We start from the raw sequence: 27306 nt of genomic DNA, 5'->3' as shown, positions 1-27306 counted from the left end.
GCACGAAGGAAGAAAGAGACACATAATCAAGGTAGGGTGGCCAGCAAGATTGTAATTTTGCTTGAGAGTGTGGTCTTCTGATGATGGGTCCCAGATGGATGGAATGGGCTAGGAAGCAGGGGAGGAAGGATGAGCCCATACTCTGTTGATAGTGTGACGCAGGACTACCCAGCAACCCATCAGGGCTCCATTGGGATGATCTTCTGAGTTTTCACTGCACGTGTTTCCTATGGACTTTGTATTTCTGCATCTTCCTGGGAGCTTGGTTTAGGCAGTGGGATGAAACACTCTTGTGCGGGATCAACAGTCTGGAAAAGAAGAAATGGCATTGTCAACTTTCTGAGCCAACACAAGGGATGATACTCTCCAGAGCTACGTTTGAAATACCATTTCAGCTTCATTCAGTCCTTTGTTGATAAAGAAAAAAAATATTGAAGCTACCCACATCAGAACTTTGTTTTACCTTCTTCCTTCTTAGCCAGTAACAAGAATCTTTTTGCAAGATTCTTGAAGAGCTGATCACTGGACATCGAAGTAATCCAAGAAATTCTTGGAGAAGGTATAATAAAGATCTTCTCATCATGTAAATGCCCTCCAGAGGGTTAATGACGGCAAACGATCTCTCTGTATCCTGGGCTGTGTGCCATTCCAGGAAAAGGCAAAGTCTCAGATAACAGACCAGAAGGAGTAGGATTAGTTAGAGTTGCCGTGTACAGTTCATCAAACAAACAATCTGAGCATGACTTTCACCCTCAGATTTCAGTTACGGGGATCAAAATACAAGAACCGTGTCCCAGTGTGGTATTTTTGGCTGCCTGCGTCTGTGTGCCCTCAAGCCATCATGACACAAACGCAAGTTGCCTCCCCTTCTACTCAGTAGCGCTCCCTCTGCTTTTGTCTGAAAGAATTAAAATCGGTTACACCCATCTGGTGATGGTGGTGACAGCCCTAACCCAGTTCTTGGGGGCAGCCTGAGCTGCAGGAGCTAGACAGTGACTCAGAGAGGCAGCCAGAGGGGCTCAGGGGATCATCTAGACAACTGATAGATACTAAAAGCAGATGTGACCTCATCCATATTCACAAGTCCCTGTTGCCCCCAAGGCAAAAAGCAGCGAGCTTGCTCCTCTTCACCCTCACACGAACCCTTCAAGCTGCCTTTTCTTTCCAGCGACATTCACCTATATTGGAGTACATCGTTAATGGAGGGGCCATGGGGATTTGGAGGGGCTCGGGCAGACAAAGGCATTATATCTGGATGACTCAAGCTGCACAGACTTGGAGGGACGAGCCTGCCCTGCCTCTCCTCTCTCAGGTCAGTAAAGACATTGGAAATGAAGCCTGACAGCTCTCCTGTGGAAGGTGGGCTTGCTGTATCCCTCCTTGGTGATTGTAGACGAGCACATTTACCTGCAGCTGAATGGGGGTACCATATGAAGTTAATGCTACATCCTCCTCAGCTCCATCACTGTCTCGGGCTGAAAGCCAAAGGAGGGAAGGGCTGGGTTAGTGTCAGAGATTCACGTGGAAACAGCACATGAGGACTATGAGGAGACTCAAGGGCTTGCAAAGAGGTTCTTGGCCTTTTAGAAAGGAATTCTCAGTCGAGGCTGATATTTTTTTCTTTTTCCCCTGAATCTATGACTTAAAAAAAGAGTGCTTTAAAGCTTATGAGGAAGGTTGGCTATGGATGGCGTACGTGTGTTCAGGACATAGAATAATCCCATGTGCGGTTATGTGTTTAATGTCGGTCCCCTCAACAAGACTTTTGAGCTGTGTCTGTCTCCGAGGTCAGGCCCTTGCACGATATGTATCTGTTGTTTGATGGTCACAGACATGGCCATGCCCCAGGGTTCACACTTAGGGGCTCTCTCACTAGCTGTGTGACCTGGGGCCAAGTTTCTTAACCTTTGGTTGCCTTTGTTTCCTGATGCGAATAAGAGGGAGATCATGATGATCACAGTAGCAAATGTCCTTCATAGGATTGTCTTGAGGATTAAGTCATTCAATATGTGTACGGCCCTTGGAATAGGGCATGATCATCGAAAACACCATATTGCTGCACTCTGCATATTATTACCCACGGTGGTGCTGGTGGTGTGGTCATACGTGATGCTCTGACATTGTCTTCCCATTGTCATTTTTTTCTAGAGGGTCGGACCCTGTGAAATATGAAATGCTATTTTTTCCTTCATGGCAGAACGAACTGAATTCTCGGTTTAACTTTGTTCCTTGAGGTATAACGAGACTCCTTCACACTCAGCTCCTTAGGGACCGACATTCACCCAACATTCTCATCAGACTAGACTAGACACCAGAGAAGCTTCATTCTCCAGAATTCTCCAGGACTGGTTGCTGTTCATGGATTTACCAAAGGAAAACACCAAAGTGTTTTCCTCTTTCTGTTCATCCTGCAGCCACTTCATGCTGTGAAATCTGAGTTGAGTAAGGAAGACCTTATGTTTATACAGGGAGGAGGCAGAGACATTATAGCCATCATTTAGGCAAGGAGCCTGAGCTTCTAGACTTTGAGGAGCTTGGTTTTGTCTCAAAGTTGGCAGGAAGCAGAGCTGAGCCTCAAGCCAGGGCATCCAGATTCTGCGTTCTTTCTGCTGCCCCATGCTGCACAATTATCTCACGCTTTCTGGGTCTTTAGGAATGTCAAACCTGTGCCTTATCCATCCTCAGAGCAGACAAATCCTGCCCAGACTCACTGTCTTCTTCCCTAATTTACACCACGATTCTCTCTGTAACCTGTAGCTCTTGAAGGTGATAAAACAGCAGTTCTGAGAGTTGTTCCTGAGAAAGAGCAAACAAAAACTACACCACTTGGGACCACTGAAATTGGGTTTCTCCTAGGAAGGGGGGTGCCTTGAAGAAAAACATGCTGAGAATTGTCAAAAAGGGCTGTCCAGGGGCGCCTGGGTGGCTCAGTCGGTTGAGCGTCCGACTTCAGCTTGGGTCACGATCTCACAGTCTGTGAGTTTGAGCCCCGTGACGGGCTCTGTGCTGACAGCTCAGAGCCTGGAGCCTGCTTCAGATTCTGTGTCTCCCTCTCTCTCTGCCCCTTCCCCGCTCATGCTCTGTCTTTCTCTGTCTCAAAAATAAATAAAAACATTAAAAAAAATTAAAAAAAAAAAAAAAGGGCCGTCCAGCAAAAGCTCGTATTTACTATAAGGCAAACTGCCCAATGAATGGGCTTACGTTTGCGGTAACATTCTCTTGGTTCACATCATTTTACAGTCATTGAACCACTTTTACACTGCATAGACTCATTGTTTTTATCTTAAAGCCTTCAAAAAGAATCATGCTAGGTTGGTACACCTTCAAACAACGAGCAGAAAAAAATGCCCACAATAATGTGATATTTTAAAATATACATGGGTCTTGGGGTGCCTGGGTGGCTCAGCTGGTTAGGCGTCTGACTCTTGATTTTGGCTCAGGTCATAATTTCGCAGTTTGGTTTGTGAGATGGAGTCCTGAGTCAGGCTCTGTGCTGACAGTGTGGAGCCTGCTTGGGATTCTCTCTCTCCCTCTCTCTGCCTCTCCCCTGCTCATGCTCGTGTGCATGCGTGCGCCCTCTCTCTCTCTCAAAGTAAATAAATGTTAAAATATATATATATGTATATATATATATATATACACACACACACACATATACATGGGCCTTGCTTATAGCAAACTTGATATAACAATACCTTAAGTAAACTATGGCAGATGAAATAAGCAATAATTAGAACAGGAGCTTTCCCTTCACAAAAAAATTTTGATGACTGATATTCTATATTTAAGATCTCCACAAATTATATTGCATTTAAAATTCTCAGTTATAAGGGGGCGCCTGGGTGGCTCAGTTGGTTAAGTGTCTGACTTTGGCTCAGGTCATGATCTCGTGGTTTGTGAGTTCAAGCTCCACATCGAGCTCTGTGCTGACAGCTCGGCCTGGAGCCTGCTTGGGATTTTGTGTCTCCCCCTCTCTCTGCCCCTCCCATACTCATGCTCTGTCTCCCTCTGTCTCTCAATAATGAATAAACGTTAAAAAAAAAAAATCTCAGTTAAAAGGACAACTGGTTTAAAAAATATAATCAATATACAGCTTTCTAGGAATGCATTTATAATAGAGGGCAAAGAGTATTTATAACCATTTGTTTGGTGTCCTGTGGTAACATGCCTGAGTGCATTTTTATTCTCCACCCGGATGTTTTTAGATCTCGGAATTAAGTTCATAAGCCACTTCAGAGAGATAAAGCTTAATCTTCTTTTGAAAGAATCCCAGGGAAATAGAGTCCTTAATCCCCTTTGCTGATCTATTTCAGTGTTTACTAACTCTTATTTTCACAGTTAATCTAAATTCTTTGTGCTTTGGTTTGAGTTCACTTCTACAGATTGTCTTTAGTTGGAGACAGAAAACAGGACAACAGCCTCTTGGAGAGAGGTCTTCATACTTGTGAAATTCCCTGCTAATCTCCTCTTGTCTTTCTCTTCTTTCAGATGAATAATTCTCATCTCACAACCCAGTGGTCAATCAAATAATTATGTGACTGGAGTCACAGCTACAGGCAGTATTAATCAGAAGAGTCTCATGACAAACGCATGCCTCATGGACTCACACAAAATGTCATGTTTTGGTGTACAGAATTTAGAGAGAGAACTGGCATGGTCTATGAGGAAGGCACCTTAAGAACTACTGTCTATTCCATTGTCTTAACCTTTCCACATGGGTCTGATGTTATAACCCTTTAACTGTCTTTGTGGTTTTCCCTCAGCCTCCCCAAGTCCCTCACACTTCTCATTGGTGGATCCCAGAACTGGAATGGGTATTCTTGTTGGCGACTGGCTGACTGACGCCCAGCACAACAGCCTGATTGTTCTTGCTGACCACACGTCTATTTATATAGCACTGTGTTTCTTGAGCAAAGGAAAACAAAGGCAGTGGTAAGCTGCTTGCCTATTGCTAGCTTGTGACCTATAATACATACGTAGGGTTTCTCAAGTTCTTGTTATCGTACTGTTCTAGTCTGGCTCTTATCTATTTTGTGTCTACTGGTATGTTTTCCTGAGCTTGGTGGAATCCTCTATTTTGTACTGAGTTTTAATTATTCTTCTAAGTTTTGATATTTGTAATTTTTCCCAGGTGACCTAGATTCTGATTCTGTTATCCCAGTTTAAGTTTCTGGTTATTCTGACCAATGTGGAGAGCAATCTGTATGTCCTTTACTACACTACTGATTTATTATTATTATTTTTAACAAAACATCAAACTGGGGACACCTGAGTGGCTCAGTTGGTTGAGTGTCTGATTCTCGATTTCGACTCAGGTCATGATCCCGGGGTCGTGGGATCAAGCCCTGTGTTGGGCTCTGAGCTGAGCGTGGAGCCTGCTTAAGACTCTCTCTCTCTCTCTCTCTCTCTCTCTCCCTCTTTCCCTTTGCCCCTCTCTCCCACTCATGCTCTCTGTCTAAAATAAAAACAAACAAAACACCAAACTGCTTTGACAGTGACTGTCACTGGCAGGCATTTCCTGCTCAGAAATGGATTTTCTAACCATGCTCGAGTAACAAGGATAGTACCAAGCCCTTGGTCTTTCACCAAACCCTCCTTAGAACACTTAAAACACTTGTGTTTTGGGGTATGGACTCTTGATCATTACAACTCCCAGTATGTTTGGGGTATTATACAATTCTAAGAACCCCTCTCTCTCTTTCTCTCGGCTTTTGTTTCTTGGAAATATACAACGACAATAAAACAACACAAGAAATTTTATCTAATCTTCTGGCGAGAACTACAAGACGTAGTTTCAGGGATTGACTCTGCAATTCTGCCATAAACCTTAGTGATCTGATGACGCACCATCAACAAGCAAGGAAAAACTGTTAAAGGAAGGATGTATAGCATCAATTTCCGACTCTCGGTCAACTGAACTGAAAAGAATGAATGGCTGCATCTCTCTGAACAGGATTTAATTTGAATGTGTAATTGGCCATAGATGGCAGCTCAAAAAAGTGTATGCATTTAAAGGGAAGGCTTCTATTAATTTTTTTGAGCCTGGTGAACATTATGTGTGATATACAACATTTAAAATAACATCATTTTGCACATTAGAAATAAATTGTGAGGAATCAGATGCCTATTAAGACACAAAAATTGATGTAAAACTATGATATTGGGTTATGAATAATAGGCCAGATGTTTCAGAAGGGAATGAATAGGGTTTGACATATTTCTAGACAACCAAAATTAGCCACTATCTCCCAGGTTGTTAGGGTCCAAGCATTTTTGTTGTCATGGTTAATCTATTTTATTCATTAACCAAGTATAGACATGTGGCTTGGTCTTACATAAAGATAAAAACAAAATCTGACCAGAAATTTTTTGAAAATGTCACATAAGCAAGTTGCTTTATTTCTGTTAATGATTACATATCTGAGCCTTTATTAGAATTCTGATTCGATGGCTCTTCCGGTCACTTTTTGCAAACTTTGAAGGCTTTCAAGCAGGGAATGGTTTGAAAAGTAGAGATTTAGAAGTTATTGGGATTTGTGACGTTAATGAAGTGATGAGTCCTATGAATCAGTTTATTATGATGTTTGGGCAAATTAGCTTCAAGACTTAAATTTTAAAAAATGTCCATCACATGTTACCTGGATTGACTTTTGCATCCGATGGCTCAAACATCTGGACTTAGCATCGTATGCCATGCAACTGCATGGTCCAAGCCTAATTTGGTGCTAGTTAACTCACTTTATAGTGGGTGCCTTTCTTTACCCAGCGTGAGCACTCAGCCACACCCTCTTTATTTAGGACCTTTGATTCGTTTCTGTCTTGGCCTCTCCCCCATAAATCTCTGTATTTTGGAAGAACTGAATTTTCGTAAAAGTCTAATCTTGATTCCGGGTATCTTTACCTCCTTTTTGGAAATAGTAAGTCGCCCATCTAAATTGTTCCCTCTTGGTTCATCCTATTTCTCAATTTCTCTCCTGTTTTTCCCACAAGAAAGCCTCCCTACTCCCTGAATCCCCTGGGAAAGTACCTCGTGAGAGTTCCTGGTTCTCCACTCTGAAGCTGCATTGGTAGGCTGGGGCTGGGCAGGCATTCCCTGGTAAAGGGCAAGTCTGCTTGCTCGATCTGTAGAGAATGCAGAGCTCGGGTATGATGTACAGGAGCAGGAAGACCCATGCATTGGTGACCAGGGCAATACAGATGACAGGGTCATCCCACTGGGGCTGCCGCTGGAACTGTGGGTTGCCTCTCAGGAGCATGGAGATCCACACTACCCAGATAATGATGGAGATGAGCACAGTGACGAAGATGAGCCTTCCATGTTGCTTCCAGTTCTCACATGGGCCACAGAAAGTGGCTTTGGAGACGAAGAATGTGAGGGCCATCAGGAAGAGGACATAGACCAGGAGCACAACAAAGTCCACGTTGAGCTGACAGGGTGTCATATGCATGAACATCATACCCCTGGTCATCATGAGAGTCACATACTCAGTGGCAATGATTATCTGCAGCAAGCTGACACCAATAGCAATGCACAGAATTGTTGTCCAAGAGAAGGAGACTCTGCCCCGGACCAGCTTCACCAGGTTGGAGGCATGAGCCAAGAGGCATGAGAAACAGAGAGCAAAGAGAACCCCAAAGAGAAAGTAGCGTACAGGGGCAGTTTGCTGATTGAACTGAGTGATGAAGGCAAACGTGAGGCTAAAGAGTCCCAACACACCCAGGAGGAAGAGGAACTGAGTGGGAAGGACATTCCACTGGCTGCAGTCTTGAACCCTTCGCATGAGGAAGAGAAATGCCAAGAGTAGGATAATCGTAACTACTATGCCAATTATTGCCAGGGACTCTAGAACAATGCTCCATGGCCCCTCATTGTCACAGAGGAAATAATAGTCCTCAGTGGACTTGACGCAGTCCTCATACATGGTGACTTGTAGGTGGACCTCACGAGAATGGACTTCTGTTTCCCTGCAGAAGAAAGATGAGACAAATTTCTGACTACATCCACCCATAAGAGCGCCTGTCGGGTAGTCCTATTTGGGCACTATAATGTCTCTCATTCCCAAAAGAAGACACCTGGACATACTGGATAAAACGTCCCCAAACTATCAAACCCTGAAATCTCGCCTGGCTCCATTCTGCTGGGAAAAGCAAAACAGTGTCTACTTCCCGATGCTTCATCCATTTTCAAGTCAGTTTCCACCAAGCCTTTTTGAAACCTGAGGCAGGATCATTTTCACAAAATAGGGTATGTGACAAAGGTTGCATGGCTGATGAGATTCCAGTTAGGTCGGACTCCAGAACGAGCGCTGTCAACGTTAATGGATCATCGGATCATTCGAGACACTGATGCACTGCTTGAGGGAGACAGGCAGATCATTTTTCCTAGTAATTCTAATGGCCGTTCCCTCTTTTAACGTAAGTCAATCCAACAGAACATGTTATTGCTAAATACCTACTGTTTGTTCATCAAAGAATTATGCAAAATGGTCCCTGCTTCAACTACCTTTTGGGACCATTGAGCACCAACATCTATGTCGTCACTGAGGCTGCCCAGGAAAAAAAACTCCACACATTCTTTAGGAAAAAAGGACTTTGCAGTTGGATACTTCTAGCTCTATTCCCCTTCAGTTATTCCCAAGCCAGGTGGCTGGAGCAATCCTGGCTTACGGCTAAGGACATGGCCCCTTCATTCCCACTTACCTTCTCTGTGTCCACGCTGGAAGCTGGTAGTGGCTGCGAGGTTGTAACTGCCAATGAGTAAGAAGGAGACAATCGCAGCTTCTTTAATCTCTTCCCAAATGGGCGGAAGGCCCTCACTCAGGTTCCTGCAGTGCCTATAAAAAGAACCGGAAGGACACACCTATTCCAGTTTCACGGCAACTTTTCTCCAGAGCTTTCTTTGGTGAGAACAATTATTTTCTTTTTTTTAAAAAAAAATTTTTTTTTTTTTAACGTTTATTTGTTTTTGAGACAGAGAGAGACCGAGCATGAACGGGGGAGGGTCAGAGAGAGGGAGACACAGAATCTGAAACAGGCTCCAGGCTCTGAGCTGTCAGCACAGAGCCCGACGCGGGGCTCGAACTCACGGACCGCGAGATCACGACCTGAGCCGAAGTCGGCTGCTCAACCGACTGAGCCACACAGGAGCCCCGAGAACAATTATTTTCTATGCTGTTGCTAACTTGGGGCACCTTGGCCTTAGGGGGTCCTGAAGGTGACTTTAGGAAAAGACGGCTTCCTCCCCATATACTCCACTGTGTTTAGGAAGCCGCAAGAGGCCTTCAGTTGGCCTTACGTGAGGACACTTCACTCTCCATCTGACCTCCTCCCTAAAGAGCCATCTGGATTCTTCCCCACATCTTGATTTTGGTTGTGAGATCCAAAACAGTATCCATTTAATGAATAAGAGTTTTACTGGGCCCTAAAGAAGGGTTATGTGCATTAAAAGGGCCAGCGGTTGGCAAAATTGTGAATTAGGGGAAATTTGTCTTCTCTACGACTCTTCCCTATCCAGTGGAAGTCTTTCCTCAGGCTTTGGCTGTCCAACAAGTGTGGGCCCCTACCTTGACCAGCTCTTCCTGGTAATGCCAAAGCCTTTGGTACAATTTCCCGTTGTCCTTCCTCTCCTCATTCCTATCAGAAGACACCTGTTCTGGGTTTCATTCCATCAGGGCATCCCAAGGCCAAAGATGGAACTCACAGTTGAATTTACCAGCCAATATTGGTGTAACAAATCCCTTTTCTCCTGTGACAGTGTATAATGGAACACATTAGTAGTGTCCAGCCTATACTGACCGCACCTCTACACCCCCCAGTTTACTCCTTGGTTCTTTTGCTGGGTATTTGCATTTTGATAGAGGACTTCCAAAGACCCCAAGTCAGTACTTGTTAGTTTGGTTTCCAGTCACTCTGCGATCTGGCCCTATCTTTCTCATCCAACTGTATTTCTTTCGGGTCTCCTGGCCCTATGGTTTATCCAGGTTGGTTTTCCCACTGTGCATAAAGAAGCAAACTCCTGTCTGATTGCCTTCTCTTAGATGTTGTCCATGACCTGAATTGCCTTTTGCTTTATTTCCGCTGATCCTGTTCCCTAACCAAATACTTTCCCTACCTCTAAGATTTATCTCTTATTTCCTCTGTGAGCTTCCCTGACTCCCTTAATCCCTGGAGCCCTCACCACTCACCTCCTACCATGAACTCCAAGGCATGCTGGGGTTGGGTCTGTGCTCTTCACAATTAGTGGAAACCATATTTTCTGTCCATTTTATTTGCATCAATCGATTTTCAATAAATAAAATAATCAGTGAATTCAAAATAGTAATAAATAATAAATGTATTAATTTATTTTCTTTGTATTGGCCTCACCCCCTTGATTAGATTTATAGCTGCCTGGGGGGGGGGGGTCAGTCTCCACATTTTATGCCCCCATAGCACCTGGCCATCCTAGGTGATGGGTGGATTGTTCAGCTGGGAGAGTCTAATGATAGAATTCCTGACCTTGTGAAGGCAGGTCTTAGCAGTGTGGTTTTCCAGCAGAAGCTTTTTAATGGAAACTACCAGCAAACAAGTCAGGACCTTAACAAACCCCAGACAAATTCATTCTGAAGTGGTGCTCTATCTTTAGAGACTCTTCAACTTTAACGAGCCATTTTCCCCCCCTTTGAGAGAAGAATATTCCAGGGAAGAGAGTCCTCTCCTTTACTTGCTTTAGGCATAATTGTGGTTTGTCAGAAACTGTAAAAGCTAATCTAAAGTTTACTTTAAGGGTAAAGAGATTTTTCCAGATGATGAAATGGGACATCCATGAGAATTCACTCAGAGGGCCTCGTGAGTAGTTACATTGCTGTCTGTAGGACAGCAGAGGATTTCCCATTTAATTCTTCCAAGAGCACTGTTCTGGTGACCCTTCCCCTTCCCCCCCCCCCCCCCAGCTAGTTACTCATGGCCACTCCTCACTGTGGTGATGTTTCCATTTCCAGCATGCTTGTCTTCTAAGAAGATTCTTCCTGAGCTCCTGATGGCTTGAGGCAGGTGAATTAATGGGTTAATGACCTCAAAGCCCTTTGAGCATCTTAGATAAAAGAGCTTGTCTCAGGTACTAATTATTGCCATTCTAAAATCTGGGGTCATGGAATTAACCCATCTGCTGCCAGGCCTTAAGGAAACGAGGGCCTTCTGTGCCTACACACGTCCACATTACTCACATCTCCTTTCTTTTGGCTTTTATGCAGCAACGACATCTCACCAAACAGTTCAAATGTGGCTTTGATGAATCAGAGTATATTGATTATAACAAGTCCAATAAAAATGAAGACAAAACAGTCAAGAGGCCAAACGCCTTTTGCCAAACACCGATTTGTGTTGTCTCTTTCTTCCAGAAACAGACCTGGAGGGAATGTTAGAGGTCACCTAGTCTCACCCTCTCATTAATAATTAATAAGCAGGAAGCCAATAGTATAACATGAGAAATTGCATAGCAAGGAGGCAGAGGCCCAGAGAGATGAAGGGAGGTACCGAAGGTATGGAATGTTAGAGGGGATGGCCAGGGCCATCTGATTGCTGGCACATTCCTGCTGCCATATTGGCTATCTCCCTGACACTTCCACCTCGGGAGGACAGGCCTCGGAAGAGAGGAGCACTCAGACATGACACATGGGTCATGACCGGAAAGAAAGAAACATAAAAAAATAGATTACGAGAGTACGTCAGATGCTCGGCATCCTGCAGCACACCCCGCAGCCGGGCGAGGACTGGCCGTGTGGCGCGGGGTGCTGGCCAGGACTGGGTTACCTGCTCATTTTGCTCACTGGCATCTCCAGGACCAGCTTCATGGTGGTGCCACCAGGGACTCCCATTCAGAAGGATCCCATGCTTCAAATTTAGCGCCTTGTGGTCACCATCTCGAAATTCTTAATTTTGTCTTTGAATCTGTGTGATGAACGTGAAGTCAGATGAGACAATGGAGCAGGCCCTGAGAGCTTGGAGCCTGGGGTCAGGCGTGATCCTGCCTCCCATTGTCTCTCTGCTTCCCTGAGACAGGCTCTTTGTCGCCTACTCTCTACCACCACTTGGCGCCCTGGGTCACTTGGCTTCCCCATTTCTGGTCCTGCCCCATAACTGCTGGCACACTCCATCAGGGGTCACCTCTCCCCTTGGATTGAGGTGGTGGGCTCTTGGAAAGGGGGGACTGACTTACCCATGGCCAGGTAGGGTGCCACATTTTCATTTTGCACTGAGCCCTGCAAATTATGTAGCAGGCTTTGGGCATCTCATTAAACTTTCCCACATATGGTCAATTTAATGCATATAATATCGGGATGTTACCACTGTACAGTTTAATTGTATATTAATAGGATGTGCAGTTAGTTGCGAGGAACCTACAATGTTTTATCTGGGTCAGCAAAGTGTCAAGACTCAACTGAGTCTCATTTATGAATGAGCAGGGTAGTTTTTGGAAAGGAAATTATCCGACTTTTTTTTTTTTTTTCCAGTTTGCAACTACTGTAACATTTTAGTTGAACTAGTATACATTGCTTTCATATTGGGTTGTTTTATCCTCATTAGAAGAAAAGAGATGATGTGCAAAATATAGACGTATGTCAAGTTTAACTGCTGGATCTGGAAGCGTAAACACAACAACATTGAGAAAAATGTTGACTAAGCATTATAAAAAGGAAAAAGTAGAGGCAGGACCTTAAATATGAAAATCCCCTAAATGTGATTTAATTAAATAAGCAAAGCTTAGCAAAAACCACAGACTTGACACATAATTTTTAATGAAATTTACAGTCTGCTGACTTACCGGGGTTCAGCTTCCAATTTTTGGACTATGGTGGTGCCAAAGAGTAGAAACTGAGCTTCAAATTTGAATTTGATCTTTTTCCGGGCTAACTATGTGCTGAGCAATCTTCTCTCCTGATGTTGGGTGGTGGCAGCCGACAGCTCCCGGTCAGCCACAAGATCATGAGGCTAAACACCTCCATACACTTATAATCACTCTGCCCCCATCCAAGCATTCTGTTTTTCAGCATAGTATTCAATAAATTCTATGAAATAGCCAACACTTTATTATAAAACAGGCTTTGTATTAGATGATTTTGCCCAACTTTATGCGAATGGAAATTTCTGAGCACATGAAAAGGTTTTTTTAAATGTTTATTTAGTTTTGAGAGGGAGACACACAGAATGTGAGCAGGGAAGGGGCGGCGGGGCGGGGTGGGGGGGCGGGTGCGGACATAGAATCCGAAGCAGGCTCCAGGCTCCGAGCTGATGCAGGGCTCGAACCCACAAACCGTGAGATCATGACCTGAGCTGAAGTTGGACGCTTAACTGACTGAGCCACCCAGGCGCCCCTGAGCACACTTAAGGCAAATTAAGCTAAGATATGATGCTTGGGAGGTTAGGTGTATTGAATGCATTTTAAACGTACTCTATGTTCAACTTAAGATGGATTTATCAGGATGTAACCCTGTTGTAAATTGAGGAAGATCTGTATACCATAATATCTCATCAAATCTGTCTTATTGCAGAGCACAGAGAAGCTATGTTTTAGCATAATTATAGTCTGCTATAAGTTTTGTGATTTAACTTGATAACATCACTGATCTAAGTTGCCAACACTTTTGGTTATATCGGATACGAGTGACAAGACAATTTTTATGGAAGATTTTTTAAGTTGTTTACATTTAATTTTACTTACAACTAGATTAAATATAATCTCTGAGTTGGAACAATATGTTGATTCAATGTTTATTTAATCTGGAAACATTGCAAAGAAATTACAAGCTTGGACAACAAATATGAGCAGAAACAATATCAGAGTTATTAAAAACTGATTAGCAATCATGGTTTATTCATCCTGAATCTTTGGCACCTAAATTTCTTGAACCTCATGGATTCATTGAAACCAAGTGAGATGCCAGTGAGCAAAGCCTGTAGAAATATTTTGTTCAGATGTTGGAGCTGACCACATCTACTTACTATACATGATAGAATTTCTGGTCGCCATAAGATACAATATTAAGCAAAGCATGATACATAAACTCAGAAATAAGATTTAGATTTCTTGAACTGGGAAAATATCTCCTTTCGCAAGTCCTTTTGGACGTGATACTCGGATAGTAAAAGTGCATATTAGGCTGATTTGGGGGCATCCTTAATTAACAATTTTGGAAGAAAACTATAACATGTCAAACACATTCAAGGATTCCAAAAGACAGGGCAGTTTTAAAAGATGGCTGTCATTATTGGACATTCCTCCAGTCAAGAAACGGGGTCGAATTCCCCACCACTTGAGGGGAGATCTCACTTGGCTGACTCTCTTGTAACCAATAAAATATGGTGGAAGTGATGATGTGTGAATTCTGAGGCTGGGTCAAAATGAGACTTGTAGCTTCTGCTTTGGTCCCTTGGAATACTTGATCCCCAGATGATTTCTCCTGAGACACAGCTACACAGCTCTGATGCTCTGAGAATCCCAAGCCACTAAGAGACCACAGGTAGGTTCGCTGGTCAACAGCACCAGCTCAGTCTTCCAGCCATCCACACCAAAGCACCAGACATGGGAATGGAAAAGCCATCTGGGAAATGGATCCTGTTGTTCCAGGTGTTCCACTGACACTACACTGAACAGAACTTATGTACATGTCTATATGTAAGAATTGTTTGCATCGCTATGAGTTTTCTATAGCTTAATGTTTATTTCTACAGAGTTCTAAAAAAGCCAAGTCAGTACTGGGTGACGAAATCCACTTTGAAGGCAAAGGTGACATTGGCAATTACTACTGAGTGGATTTGCAGAATCAAGTCTGAGTTAGCAAGTTTAGAGAGATCAACGCTAAAAGAGCTGGGTTGGTCTTTTTTTTTTTCCCCCCTGACTTGCCAATGTGCTACTCTCCTGTTTTTCACTTCCAGAGGTGAATACCTACCTACTTACCCACTGAGTGGTCAAATGACCAAAAAAATGAGCATCTGCAAGACGGCACGGTACTCAGCAAGATAGCAAATGTTGGCTTAGCTAATATTGGAAATAATGAATCCCTATGGAAAATTTGTGGACAATACCAGTGCCTGCCCACACGAGAAATGTAACTTTCATAAACTGTTGGATCCTGAGAGAAGGCTCTGTATAACCCATTGACAAAGATGTCCCAGTGACAAATACGCTTTTTGTGTAGAAGTGCATATGATATTTTTCAAGGTTGTAGTTGTCCTGGTCTGAAACACATACCAATTTCACATCTAACCTCTAAATCTTTGTTCCTGTCATCAAGCTTTGAAGTGCGTTGAAACTTCATTCAGTGCTCCAAATGAAAACTGACATGTTTTACTTGGGTGGGTAAGTGGGGGTGTAGTCTAGTTAACGCCTCAGGCCCACATCCCCATACGATCAGAGCGACCAGCACTCCATTGAAACGATGTTCATTCCAGTCTTTAAATTTTCCTTAAAAATGTAATAATTCCAGCTGCTGTATGTTCCCGACATTATTGCAACACATAGAAGGGAACATTATAAAAAAATTTTTTTAATGTTTATTTTTGAGAGAGACAGAGATAGATTGCGAGTGGGTTAAGGCAGAGAGAGAGGGAGGCACAGAATCGGAAGCAGGCTCCAGGCTCCGAGCTGTCAGCATGGAGCCCAACACGGGGCTCGAACTCACGATCTGTGAGATTATGACCTGAGCCGAAGTCGGCCACTCAACCGACTGAGCCACCCAGGCACCCCTAGAAGGGAACATTATAAAATCAGCTTGAATGAAATAAAATGAGAGATACTGTTACACTTCATTTTTCTCTCAAAGTCCCAATCATTCCTTTGTAGAGGAAAATCTGAAGCTTGCAGGGAAAACATTGAATAAAAGATACATTTGCTTTTCACTGAATCTGAGTCAGTAACTCTGAATCAATAATTGAATTAACCTTCGTGAACAGAAAAGAGAATAAGTAATTTCATTTCATTCTGATACTGAAGAATGATTAAGAGGTATTATGTTTGTTATTTAGATTGAGATTTTAATAAATTTCCAGTTCTACATAGAGAGTATTACTATATTACCAATCACAACAACACATTTGGGTGAATTTTTAGTGTTTTCAACTTTTACTGGATTAAAAAAGGCAAAGAACCAGGTTCAACGTATTAGATGTATATCCTCAGGTATACACTTTGTCCAGCAGCTGGAATTATTACATTTGTCTTCAGGTATTCCACTGGAATGAATTTACAAACAGGCAAGCACATCTGTTCACTAAAGAAAAATCATGTCTAAATTTTTGTTTATTTTCAATTTTGGATTTTTATCTTCTGTGTAAATATCAATAGAATCGTATGCAATGTTAACTCTGCTCTGTTTTTATTTACCATTGGTAGTAATGGGAAATATCATTTCATATTTTCATATCATTTGTTTCATCAGTGTGTGGGGGTGTGCATGTGCTGTTACTGGGTTGAAATGTAAGACGTATTTCTGACTGTGGGCTGGGGTTAACAAAAAGTTTGAAAAATCCTAGTTTCATCAAATGGGCACTGGCCTGGAATCCGACTTGGGTTTGGATACCAGCTATGAACTAGCTCTCTGATCCTAGACAATTTTCTTGATTTCTCTGAACTTACATAAATGTTTCCTCTTTCCTGTGGGTATATTTACTTAAAGAAGAAAACATCAGTGATTTCTGTGATAATTTGGTATGGGCTGGGTTAAAGAGTCTTGAAAGCAAAATGATGATACAAACTCTATGAAAGTTTAAAGAAGACCGTTGAACCTAGGAATACTATTAATTTTAAAGGACTTTTGTAACTTAATTGTCAACATGCAAACTATGATGTTAAATTCAAATGTTAGGTCTACAGAGGAAGGTAGTCCATTTATTTACTTCTAGAGCCTGTCTCTAGAAGTGTATTATCGGCATTAATTCATTCATTTGCTCATTTGTTGTTCTTTTTTTAAAGTTTATTTATTTTATTTTTGAGAGAGAGAAAGGGAGAGAGAGAGAGAAAATCCCAAGCAGGCTCTGTGCTGTCAGTGCAGAGTTCCATGTGGGGAACCCAAGAACCGTGAGGTCATGACCTGAGCTGAAACCAAGAGTCAGACACTTAACTGAGACACCAGGTGCCCACTCATTCATTCTTCTAATGACTGTTTCTGAGCATCTGTTTTTGCTTGAGCTGTCACAGCTAATGAGACCTAGGGCCCATTGCTGTATTCAAGTTGCTTATAGACTGAGGTGGGTGGAGAGTGAGCGGATAATGGAAACATTAGGCATTCAGTAAATAATCTGTGGGTACACCCAATGGGGGAATCAGAGAAGACCTTTCAGAGGAAGACATGTGTAAGCCAAGCTAAGCTACGTGAAACGAGGAATCAGAGGGCTCCAGATGGAGGAAACAGCCTGCATGCACAGTGGCTGAGGCCAGGAATGACAAGTAGGTGAGTGGGGGGTGGGGCATGAACAGGTGAGAGAGGAGGAGGGGCCCAGAGCCTTGTATTTTAAAGAATATAGATGCTATTCCGAGGGTAATTTTATTTATGGCATTTAAGCTTTCTATTGCATTCCACTTAATAGGATTCATTTGTTCCCATACCCACACATGGCTATAGAACATCTGTAACTACTTCTTGTGTCAAATGCCGTGGACATAGAGATGAAGAAGACAGACATGTTTCTGGCCTCAATGAGCCTGCAGTTTGGTGGGAGAACAGGCAGTAAGACAGCAAATAAAATATATAAATATACATTATTTACTGGTTGTGGAAAGTACTATAAAAGAGACTGTGCTAGCGAAAAATGGGAGTGGGGAGTGCCTCTGTTAGGGTGGCTTAGGAGGGTCTCTCAGCGAAGGGGACACTGAAGCAGAGATGGGATGGGACGGGACAGGAAAGAGCCAGCCAGGACCATGCAGAAAGAGGAAGAGCAATCCAGGCAGAGAGGTAAGATGAGCAGGAGCACGAGGCTGCCAAAGAGTGGAGTGTTTGGGAAATTGAAAGAAGGCCACTGTGTCTGCAGCAAGGGATGAGAGTGGGACAGGAGGTGAGCATCAGATGGTGCAGGCGCTTGGGACCCGGGGAACGGAGCCCGGTGCAACAGAAACCACTAAAGGGCGGTTAGCAGGTTAGTGATGCGATCCAGCTTGGGCATCAGACTGACCCGCTTAGGAACTGGGGGCAGGAGCGTGGATCGGAGAGGATCAGGACAGGAAGCAGGAGGCCACCTCCAGCCCAGGCGGGCCGTGATGGTGGCTGTCGGTTTCCTAGGGCTGGTGGGGGAGGTAGGTGGGAGCCAGCGGGATTTGAGGGACACTTTGGAAGAGGAATCTGACTTGCTGGTGGTTGAGAGACAGAGAATAAAGGAAAACTGGGCCCCTGAAACCCCCAACCTGCTTCACCGGTCCCCCTTCCACATCTCAGTTTATAGCAAATCCATCTTTCTAGTTCCTCAAATCAAAACCTTGGCATCATCTTGACTTTTCTCTTTCTTTCACGCCCCATATGCAATTTAATGGGATATCCTATTGGTTCTGCCTTGAAAATACATACAGGCTCTGATCGCTTCTCACCACTTCGGTGTCACCCGTTGGCCCAAGTCACCATCACCCCTTGTCTGCTTGGCTGAAGGAAGACACCTAGCTGGCCATCTGCTTCTGCTCTTGTCCCCACCCCAAGCCCGACCCTGTGCCTCTTATAGTATGTAATCAGTACAGCAGCAGAGGGATTCTTTATGTATCTGCTTAAAATACTGCAATGCTTAAAATACTGCTTAAAATACTCCTTAAAATTTGCAATACTGCAAATACTGCTTTTGTGCAGAGGGAAAGCCAACGCTTTAAAGTGGCCTCTGAGGGGCGCCTGGGTGGCTCAGTCAGTTGAGCATCCGACTTCGGCTCAGGTCATGATCTCACGGTCTGTGAGTTCGAGCCCCGTGTCGGGCTCTGTGCCGACAGCTCAGAGCCTGGAGCCTGTTTTGGATTCTGTGTCTCCCTCTCTCTGACCCTCCCCCATTCATGCTCTGTTTCTGTTTCAAAAAAATAAAGTTTAAAAAAAATTACAAAAAATAAAATAAAATAAAGTGGCCTCTAAGGCCTGACAGGACCAGCTCTTTTCATTACCTCTCTGAACTCGCCTTCTGTGCTCTGGCCTTTGCTGTCGCAGCCCCATTGACCTGCCAGCTTGGCCTCAGTCACACAGGCTTACCTTGTCTTAGGGCTTCACATTGGTTTTTCCTCTGCCTAGAATGTGCTTCCCCCCCACCCCACCCCCGTCCCTCCCGCCCCGCTCCTGATATCCACATGGCTAGCTCGCTCACTGCCTCAAGTCTTTGTTCTCTATGGGGCCTTTCCACACTAGTAAAAATTTCACACCATCCTCTAACACTGCCTATTTTCTTATCCAGCTCTGCCTTCTAATTTTGCCATAGCATTTATTATTTTCTAAAATATAAGGTAGTAAATGATTTATTATGTCTACTGTTTACTACCTACATACCCAACTCCACAGGGCAAGGATCTTTGTTTCGTTCACTGATGAATCTTTACTTTTTTTTAATGTTTATTTATTTTTGAGAGAGAGAGAGTGAGCAGGGAGGGGCAGAGAGAGAGGGAGACACAGAATCGGAAGCAGGCTCCAGGCTCTGAGCTGTCAGCAGAGAGCCCAATGTGGGGCTTGAACTCACGAATTGCGAGATCATGACCTGAGCCGAAGTCGGACGCTCAACCGACTGAGCCACGCTGGTGCCCTTCACTGATGAATCTAATCGCCCACAACAGTGGGCATATAGCATACAGTGGGGGCTCCATAAATATTTGTGAAATGAATGAGCGATGAGAAGGAATCAGGAATGTGTTACGCCCAAGAGTAGAGCCTAACACCACAAGCTATAAACATAAGCTAAAGCATGGTTAATAGCGAGGACTCAGCAGCAGACAGCAACATGTATGTGGCCCCTGGACTGTCACTCTTGGCCAAGCTTGCCTGGAGGCACTGTGGGAATGGTGATCCAGGAGAGGGCCTCCACTCTTCCCTACCCACCCCTCCAGTCTCTGTAAGAGAAGTTGGGAGGAGACAAGAAACAATTGGCCAACTGGTCAAGTTAAAATGGGGGCTTTCCAAGGAGAATGGCCTTGTTGGCAAGAGGAATACTCTGGTATCAGACGATAGCCACACAGGAGAGGGAGAAGCTGCTTGAGGACCACCCACCGAGGGTTTGTCTCTTACCAGGAAGATTTCCAGGTTTTTGCCTCAACCTAGTAGGGGGATGGTGTGCTAGACAAGGAAGACTGAGACAGGAAAAGGTCTTGGTGGCTGGACCGAGAGTTCAGTTTCGGACACAAGTTCAAAGTACTTGTGAATTGTGTGTGTGAATATGTCAGGTAGTCTGTTGGATAAATGCAATCTGGAGCTTATAGATTTATTTTTGCTTTTTTGTCCTTTTCTTTATGTGCCAGGTTCCTGTTGGTACCAAGCTGGATGACAGGGAGACGGGACACCCCTTCACCCTCACTTTCCAGCTGTCTCTCAGCAGCTGCATAAATTGGGAAGCACATTCTTTCATTTATTCATCCCGCAATCAGACACTGAGCCTTTGCTAAGAACTGGTATTCTTCTGGGAGCTGAGAATACAAAAACAAATAAGCCTAACTATCAGCATTCAAGAAATCACATCGAATTGGTGAGCTATGCTGACAAATGTGGAGATGGATGCACTCGAAGGTGTAACTTGAAGAATAAATGAATACACCCACCTCTCTTCCTACCAGAAAGAGACTCCAGAAAAGGGCAGGCCTTATCAATTACCTATTAACCCCCCACAAGTAGTTATTTCAAAGGTCTTATGTTTTTGCATCACTGAGAGGGGGTCTGTTCAGTGTAGGTCTTAGCAATGGACCCATTTCTTAGTTCCACATGCCTGCAGGCCACCTTTTGAAAGGAGATGGGATGCATACAAAAGTTAAGTCTGGGCTGGAATCGAACACTTGGGAGTCACTGGCACATGGATGGTCACAGAACCCAGGCACGTGATCTGTGACATCATGGATGTGCTCCCTTGGGAGGGTGTGCAGAGCAACTGATGTGGCAGAAAGAGGGTAGAGTATTACTCGACTCTACCCCCCCCCCCCCCCGAGAACCACAGCAACCTAAGGGCAGGGTGGGGAGTGAAGGCAGTAGGGAGTAATCTGGGGTGGGTGCACCTCGAGAATGACAGATCACAGGTGTCAAAGGAGGAATGCAAGGGAGAAGGTGGTGTCTCTATCAAATGGTACAGAGGAGCCATTTACCCTGATAAAGACCAAAATGTGCTTGCTGGACTTTGTGAATGAGGATCACTTTCAGAGAACATAAATGTCTATCAACAGAGTGAACGAGAGGCAAGGAAATGAATACTCTGTGTGTAATCTGTTTTTATTTTAATTAAGTAATTAATTTTCATAGACAGAGAATGTGAATGGAGGAAAGACAGAGAGAGACACAGAATCCAAAGCAGGCTCCAGGCTCTGAGCCATCAGCACAGAGCCCAATGCGGGGCTCAAACCTATAAACTGCGAGATCGTGACTGGAGCCGAAGTTGGATGCTCCACCGACTGAGCCACCCAGGTGCCCCTGTGTGTAATTTGTAAGGCAATTTGTGGAGGAAATGAAATGGTACCTGGAAAACAAGACAGGACCAAGGGAAGTTTCTTTGTTTTTTTTTTTTTAATTTTTTTTTAACGTTTATTTATTTTTGAGACAGAGAGAGAGCATGAACAGGGGAGGGGCAGAGAGAGAGGGAGACACAGAATCTGAAACAGGCTCCAGGCTCTGAGCTGTCAGCACAGAGCCCGATGCGGGTCTCGAACTCACAGACCGTGAGATCACGACCTGAGCCAAAGTCGGACGCTTAACCGACTGAGCCACCCAGGCGCCCCAAGTTTCTCTGTTTTAACTGGAGGGTGTGAGATGATCATACGTTGGAGAGGAGAGAGCCAGGGAAGAGGGAAAGATTGAAATCATAAGGGTGGAGTAAGATAGTCCAGAATTCTTATGGAAGTGAGACCTGGCCCCAGCAGAGGTGACAGGATAGGTCTCGATGGACAGTGGGACACCTCATTTTCTGTAAAAGGGAAGGAATCAAGGACGGTATTGTCCAACGACCACCAAGCCCTTCTCCTAAGAATTACATAGACTCCAATAACTGTTTCCTCCATGGGGCCTTTGCAGACACAACCAAGTGCTGAACGTTTCTCTTGGTTTCTGGAATGGCTGAGCCTTGACAGGGATCTGCCTCTGGTTGAGGCCTCTCTGTTCATGAAACACACTCCGCTCATCCCGCAAACACCCTGTGTGAATGCCCCCATTTGGTGGCCCATAAGAAAGGACTCTAAAATCAGAGTGGAGACAACATGATTACAGACACACATGATATATTCAAAAGTATGTTGTGGACATTGTTTAAGGAGGGGCAATAGTCCTGTGTTTGCAATGGTGGCATATGAACTTCTTTTAGCTGAATTTTAATCTGTAGAGGGGGAGAGAGAGACGGGACAGACCAAGGCTGCTGGTTTGACAGGTAGCGAATAGGTTGCTGCTGGGTATCTGTGTTGTTTCTGGAGTTTTAAGTTCCTGGAGTTTGGTTCACCGAAATTTCAGGCCATGCCATGTACCCTAGGGATACAGGGATTATATCATTGTCACTTTGGCTCAGCCTCAGAATAAATTATACAGGGAGGGAGCGTCCACCCAGTATATTCCCTCTTGGCCTCCTTTCCTTCTTGCCAGATGTTGAACTGAATGTTTAGGAGTATTTGGTCCTGGAGTCAAACTTCCTGAGCTCCCATTCTAGCTCTGTCATGTACCATCTGTGCAGCCTGGCACATGTTAATGAACCTTCCTGAGCTGACCCAGTTCATCTGTAAATGGGGTAGAAATGGCGGCGCCTGTGACTACCTCACAGGGTTGTTGTATAGAATAAATAATTCACATAATGAGTTTGCCTAGGGACATGCCTGGGACATGACGAACGCTCCATAGATGTTAGTTACCAATAGCTCTCATTTAAAAATTCAAAACAATCTACATCAGCAAGACTGAGCATCCACTGTGCACATATCCTTATACTCTGGGGGTGACATGGGGAAGAGGGGTGTAACTGGGGGAATCAGAGAAGAATGTGAAGTCACTTCAGCCGGGATGTGAGGGATGGATAGGGAGGCAAGGGGAGGTTCTAGGTGTGGGAGCAGCATGAGCAAAGGCACGGAGTGGGGAAAGTGAGGGGTACTTTTGGAGAACCAGCATGTATTCTCATGCTATTGGAGGATAAGGAGCCCAGGAGAGGAGAAGAGGCAAGACATGAAAAGAAGCTGGGTTTGAGCCAGCTCATAACATGACTTTCTGATGAGGGTCTAATGAACTCATTGCCAAGGAAAACTTAACTCAAGTTTTATCTGAAGTTTGATTACGAGGTTGCTCTATGCAGCCCATACCGATTCCTGTCACACTTTCAGTCCACTTTGGCATTTCCACCTCACACAGATGGATTCTCCGTTCTGCATTTGTGCACATCACTTGGGTCTCTCCCCAAACTTCTACAGGATGATGATTGCTAGAGAAACAAAACATCTCTAAAGAGAAAGCCTAGAGCTAGTCAAGAATATAAATTCAATCAAAGGCAAGATCCATGGCATTCAACCAAATGCTATGAAGCTTTAATTACTGTGCTCAAGATCAAAGTAATTTTACTCAAGAGTGAAGAAGCCAAATGTAAATGAAGGAGGTCTTCCTTAAACAAGTGATGACCAGTTCCCTGAACTCAGCCAAATGTTCCACTGTAGTCACAACCACAATCACCTGACGGCCATTAAGCACTCGTGTAAGCAGGAGAGTGAGGTATCGTGCTGGGTTATGTACAGGACAAAGCTTACTGGGTGGTGCTCACAAAACATACAAGGGTATTAATGCCACAGGAAGATGGCTTCTGGCTGAAGGCAGAGACAGCATCCTTATATACGCAGTTCCAGGCTGTGGTCCTAAGCATCAGACCCTGAGCATAGTTGAGATAATTTGTTAATATCTGTACTCTACTGTTTCCTGGTTTCCAACTTCATTACACAATAATCTCAAATATTAACTATATGCTCTACTCCAGATCCCAGGGAGAGAAGGAGGGAGATGGGGCCAGAGGGCCTTTTCATAACGTTCTATTTTGGGAAAGATACAGACGAGAAGTACACGGGAGTCAGGAAAAGATGTTACCTTCACTAGTTCACAGATTGGCAATTGGAAACCCTGGTTTCTGTGGTTGTTTTTCATTGTTAAATCGAGATTGAAGATAAACATTTTATTTCCTTCGCTCCTGTCCCTCTTTTTTTCTTAATTCGCTGTATTACCATCCAGTCACCCCCTGTCCTCACTGTGGGGTAGGGGGACTGAAAATCAATCCCTTCTGCACTTTGATGGCACTCCACTCTTCTGGGCTTTCAAAGGGGGAGAGAGGAGAGATGGGGGAACAGGAACCACTGGCAGAGGAAGGCAGCCAAGTGCGAAGCCATTTGCACCAGCTCAGAAGTGAGAATGTAGAGGGGGCGCCTGGGTGGCTTGGCTGATTAAGTGCCCGACTTTGGCTCAGGTCATGATCTCACGGTTTGTGAGTTCGAGCCCCGCATGGGGCTCTGTGCCAGAGCCTGGAGCAGATTCTGTGTCTCCGTTTCTCTCTGCCCCTCCCTCTCTCCGCCCCTTCTCAAAAATAAACATTAAAAAAAAAAAAGTGAGAATGTAGAATTAAAACCTTTAAGATCCTCTGCAATCTGGCCTCCACCCATCTCTTCAGCTGTCTCTCATTTCTCTCTGTCCCAAATTCTTGATTCCAGGTAAACAGCCCTACTCACTGTCCTCTTGCAGAAACCCCTGTAGATTAGCTACTCCGAAGCCATTCTGAATGTCATTTTCCCTTGTTGCTCCCCACTCCAGAGGCTGGAAAGTTAAACACACACACACTTACCCCATCTCTGTTGCAGGTATGGGGGCTCTATGTCAGTCCTGGCCCATTAGATATAAGTGGAAATCTGCTGGGGGAGTGTCTGCTTGTTTACTCATAAAATTAGATGATACTACTGATACAGCCTTTCCTCCTCTCCCTTTTTTCCTACCTTGAACATGGACGAACGTGCAATGGCAGGAGCTGCGCCAGCCATTTGCAGCCATGAGGGAAACAGCAAGGCAAGTGCAGAGATGTAAGCATTGAGCTAATGAACCTACCACTAGATTTCTTGCTATGCGAGAAAAAAAACTATTAGTTTAAGCTACTGTTGGTTCAGTTGTCTGTTACTTAAAGGTTAAATTCATCCCTAAATGATGACCCTGAACTAGGTCAGGGGATATAATGGAGAACAAACCAGGTATGCGGTTCTTCCTTATTATCAAGAAAGAGGGAAGAAAAAAAGAGTAAGTCCCCAAATCACAAATACTGGCTTGCATTAAGAAGGAAAACATAAATACAATGCTATGATAGAAAACTGTGGGGGACCCTAGTTTAGACAGAGGGGCCATTATAGACTTTTTTGAGGATGAGGGGGTTAGGTTAGGGCCTATGGGAAGAGAAGAGGGCCCAGCCACTTGAAAAAGAAGGTAGAAAGGATTTCTGGCAGACACAACAGCTAGTGCAAAGGCTCTGGGGGTGATAAAGAGCTCGCTGTGTTCAAGGAAGCAGAAGTTCACCAAGGCTGGAGGATAGAAGGAAGAGATTATAAAGAAAGGAAGGGGAAAGAGTGCTCAGGGGCCAAATCACACAAGGCCTGGCAGGACATGAAATGGAACATACATTTCAGTCTAAGGGCAAAGTGAGAGTTTTAAAGCAAAGTCCCTCTGGATGTTGTATAGAAACGGACCAAAGGGAGGTGCGACCAGTCAGGAGGCCACTGTGGGAGTCCAGGGAAGAAAGATGGTGACGTGCCCTAGGATGGTCCCGGTGGAGACAGAGTTGCCTCAGTGGCACTTCCTGATGTAGTAATGCTCGCTGGCCATGTCCTCCTTGCTGATTTTCCCATTTTCTTCCTGCACCACTGACCATGTCTTTGTCAGTCTCTTTTCCTCCGCTCTTCTCCAAACATGGGGTTCCCCTGGATGCTTACCTAGGTTCTCGCTTCTCCTCCGCAGCCTTTCCCTGGGAGAGTCCGTAGTTCATCCACTCCATCTGTATACTGACGGCCTTTGCACATATGTCCTACGTGCAACTGGGAGGCAGCCTTCCTCAGGTGCTCCCGCACGACCATCGTGTGGACGCTGCTCTCGGTCACCTGCTTCTCGCCTGGGCTCCCTGCCACAGAGAGTGGCAGCTCCATCCACCCCGCTCCAGCCAACATCCTGGGCACTGCCCTGGACCCCTTCTCCCTCACCTCACTCACCCGGTCACCTCCAAGTCCTGTCGATCCTGCTTCTCTCGAACTGCCCGCTTCTCCCCACCCCCATGCCACCATCCCACCTTAGGCCCCCGTCCTCTGAGAGTTTCGTGACTGCTCTTCACACCTCCGCTTGCATTCCGTTCCGGTCTCCCTTCCACAGAATTTTCCCTTTAAACCACGGCGGTGTCGTGTTCCTGCTCACAGTCATTCACGTGCTTTTCCTTTCTCTCCGGGTAAAGTTCAAACGCCTTGCCGTGACCTAAGGCCCCTGTGGCCGCGTTGGCATCTTGGCCCTGAGTTCAGTGTGTGAGCCTGTGGTGCTCAGCTGTGTGTGAGGGTCACCACAGTTCCTCCCTCCCAGAGCGTGTACGTGGGGTACGTGGGGTTGCACGTAAGGCACCCAGCACGGTGTTTCCAGGTGGCCAAGGCTCCAGGGTGCTCTCTCACTGGTCTTCAGAGAGGGGCCCGGCCCGGCCCTCAGAAGAGATGGCCGTTCTGAATGGTTGCCAAGAAAGGCGATGGCATAGCTCTTACCCCTTTCCTTAGCAAATCCCGTTTTATCCTGGTGAGGATCCAAGCTCATTTTGGTTTCTTTCCTCGCTGCTCACGTTGTAACTTTCTGATGGGTGCTGAGGTGGGTTTCTCCCAGAAAACCTTTCCAGCTGTCCCCGGGAGGGCTGTTGACAGGGCAGGGCCCTGGTACCTGCCCCATGACCCACAAGGCTCTTCTGTCCTCTTGCTTCACCCACACATTCTGTTTCGGCTCAGTCGCTTTCCCGCCTGCCCCTCACAGCCCCCGGAAGCAGGGGGTCGAGGGGCCCTTTCCTTCTCCGCAGGCCAAACCGCACATTCTTCTTCAGCTCATGAAACCAGACCTGCGCTTTTTCTAACCTCATCTCGTCGCCATGAATACATCCTCCAAGCAAATTTCCTGCCTTCAGGGA

At 45.0% G+C, this 27306-nt stretch overlaps 1 protein-coding gene across 3 annotated transcripts; it reads right to left on the bottom strand.

The window, feature by feature from the left end:
• Positions 1-32: 32 nt before the first annotated feature.
• Positions 33-8807, bottom strand: GPRC5D (G protein-coupled receptor class C group 5 member D). 3 transcript variants are annotated; one of them, XM_019452026.2, is made up of 4 exons: positions 8701-8807; positions 7028-7965; positions 1408-1475; positions 33-308 (listed from the first exon to the last, which is right to left on the bottom strand). In XM_019452026.2, exons 2-4 carry the CDS (start codon positions 7920-7922, stop codon positions 228-230), a joined length of 1044 nt encoding a protein of 347 aa, XP_019307571.1. In that variant the 5' UTR covers positions 7923-7965; positions 8701-8807; the 3' UTR covers positions 33-227. The 3 variants fall into 3 exon arrangements, with proteins under 3 accessions (XP_019307571.1, XP_019307570.2, XP_053751231.1); XM_019452025.2 differs by lacking the exon at positions 8701-8807 and having other exon boundaries at positions 7028-8686; XM_053895256.1 differs by lacking the exons at positions 1408-1475; positions 8701-8807 and having other exon boundaries at positions 7028-8683.
• Positions 8808-27306: the final 18499 nt, after the last annotated feature.

This window comes from Panthera pardus, unplaced genomic scaffold (genome assembly GCF_024362965.1).
Source record: "Panthera pardus isolate Hobbes unplaced genomic scaffold, ASM2436296v1 HiC_scaffold_6, whole genome shotgun sequence".
NCBI lineage: Eukaryota > Metazoa > Chordata > Mammalia > Carnivora > Felidae > Panthera > Panthera pardus.
This window is presented reverse-complemented; position numbering and strand designations above follow the sequence as displayed.

What these genes read in the sequence shown, in the direction of transcription:
- GPRC5D (XM_019452025.2), bottom strand. Translation starts at nt 8,009, where the DNA reads ATGGGTGGATGTAGTCAGAAATTTGTCTCATCTTTCTTCTGCAGGGAA. An exon ending in GAACCAGGAACTCTCACGAG is followed by an intron (nt 1,476 to 7,027) that starts GTACTTTCCCAG and finishes TTTGGCTTTCAG; the next exon opens with CCCGAGACAGTGATGGAGCT. An exon ending in GTACCCCCATTCAGCTGCAG is followed by an intron (nt 309 to 1,407) that starts GTAAATGTGCTC and finishes CTTCTTTTCCAG; the next exon opens with ACTGTTGATCCCGCACAAGA.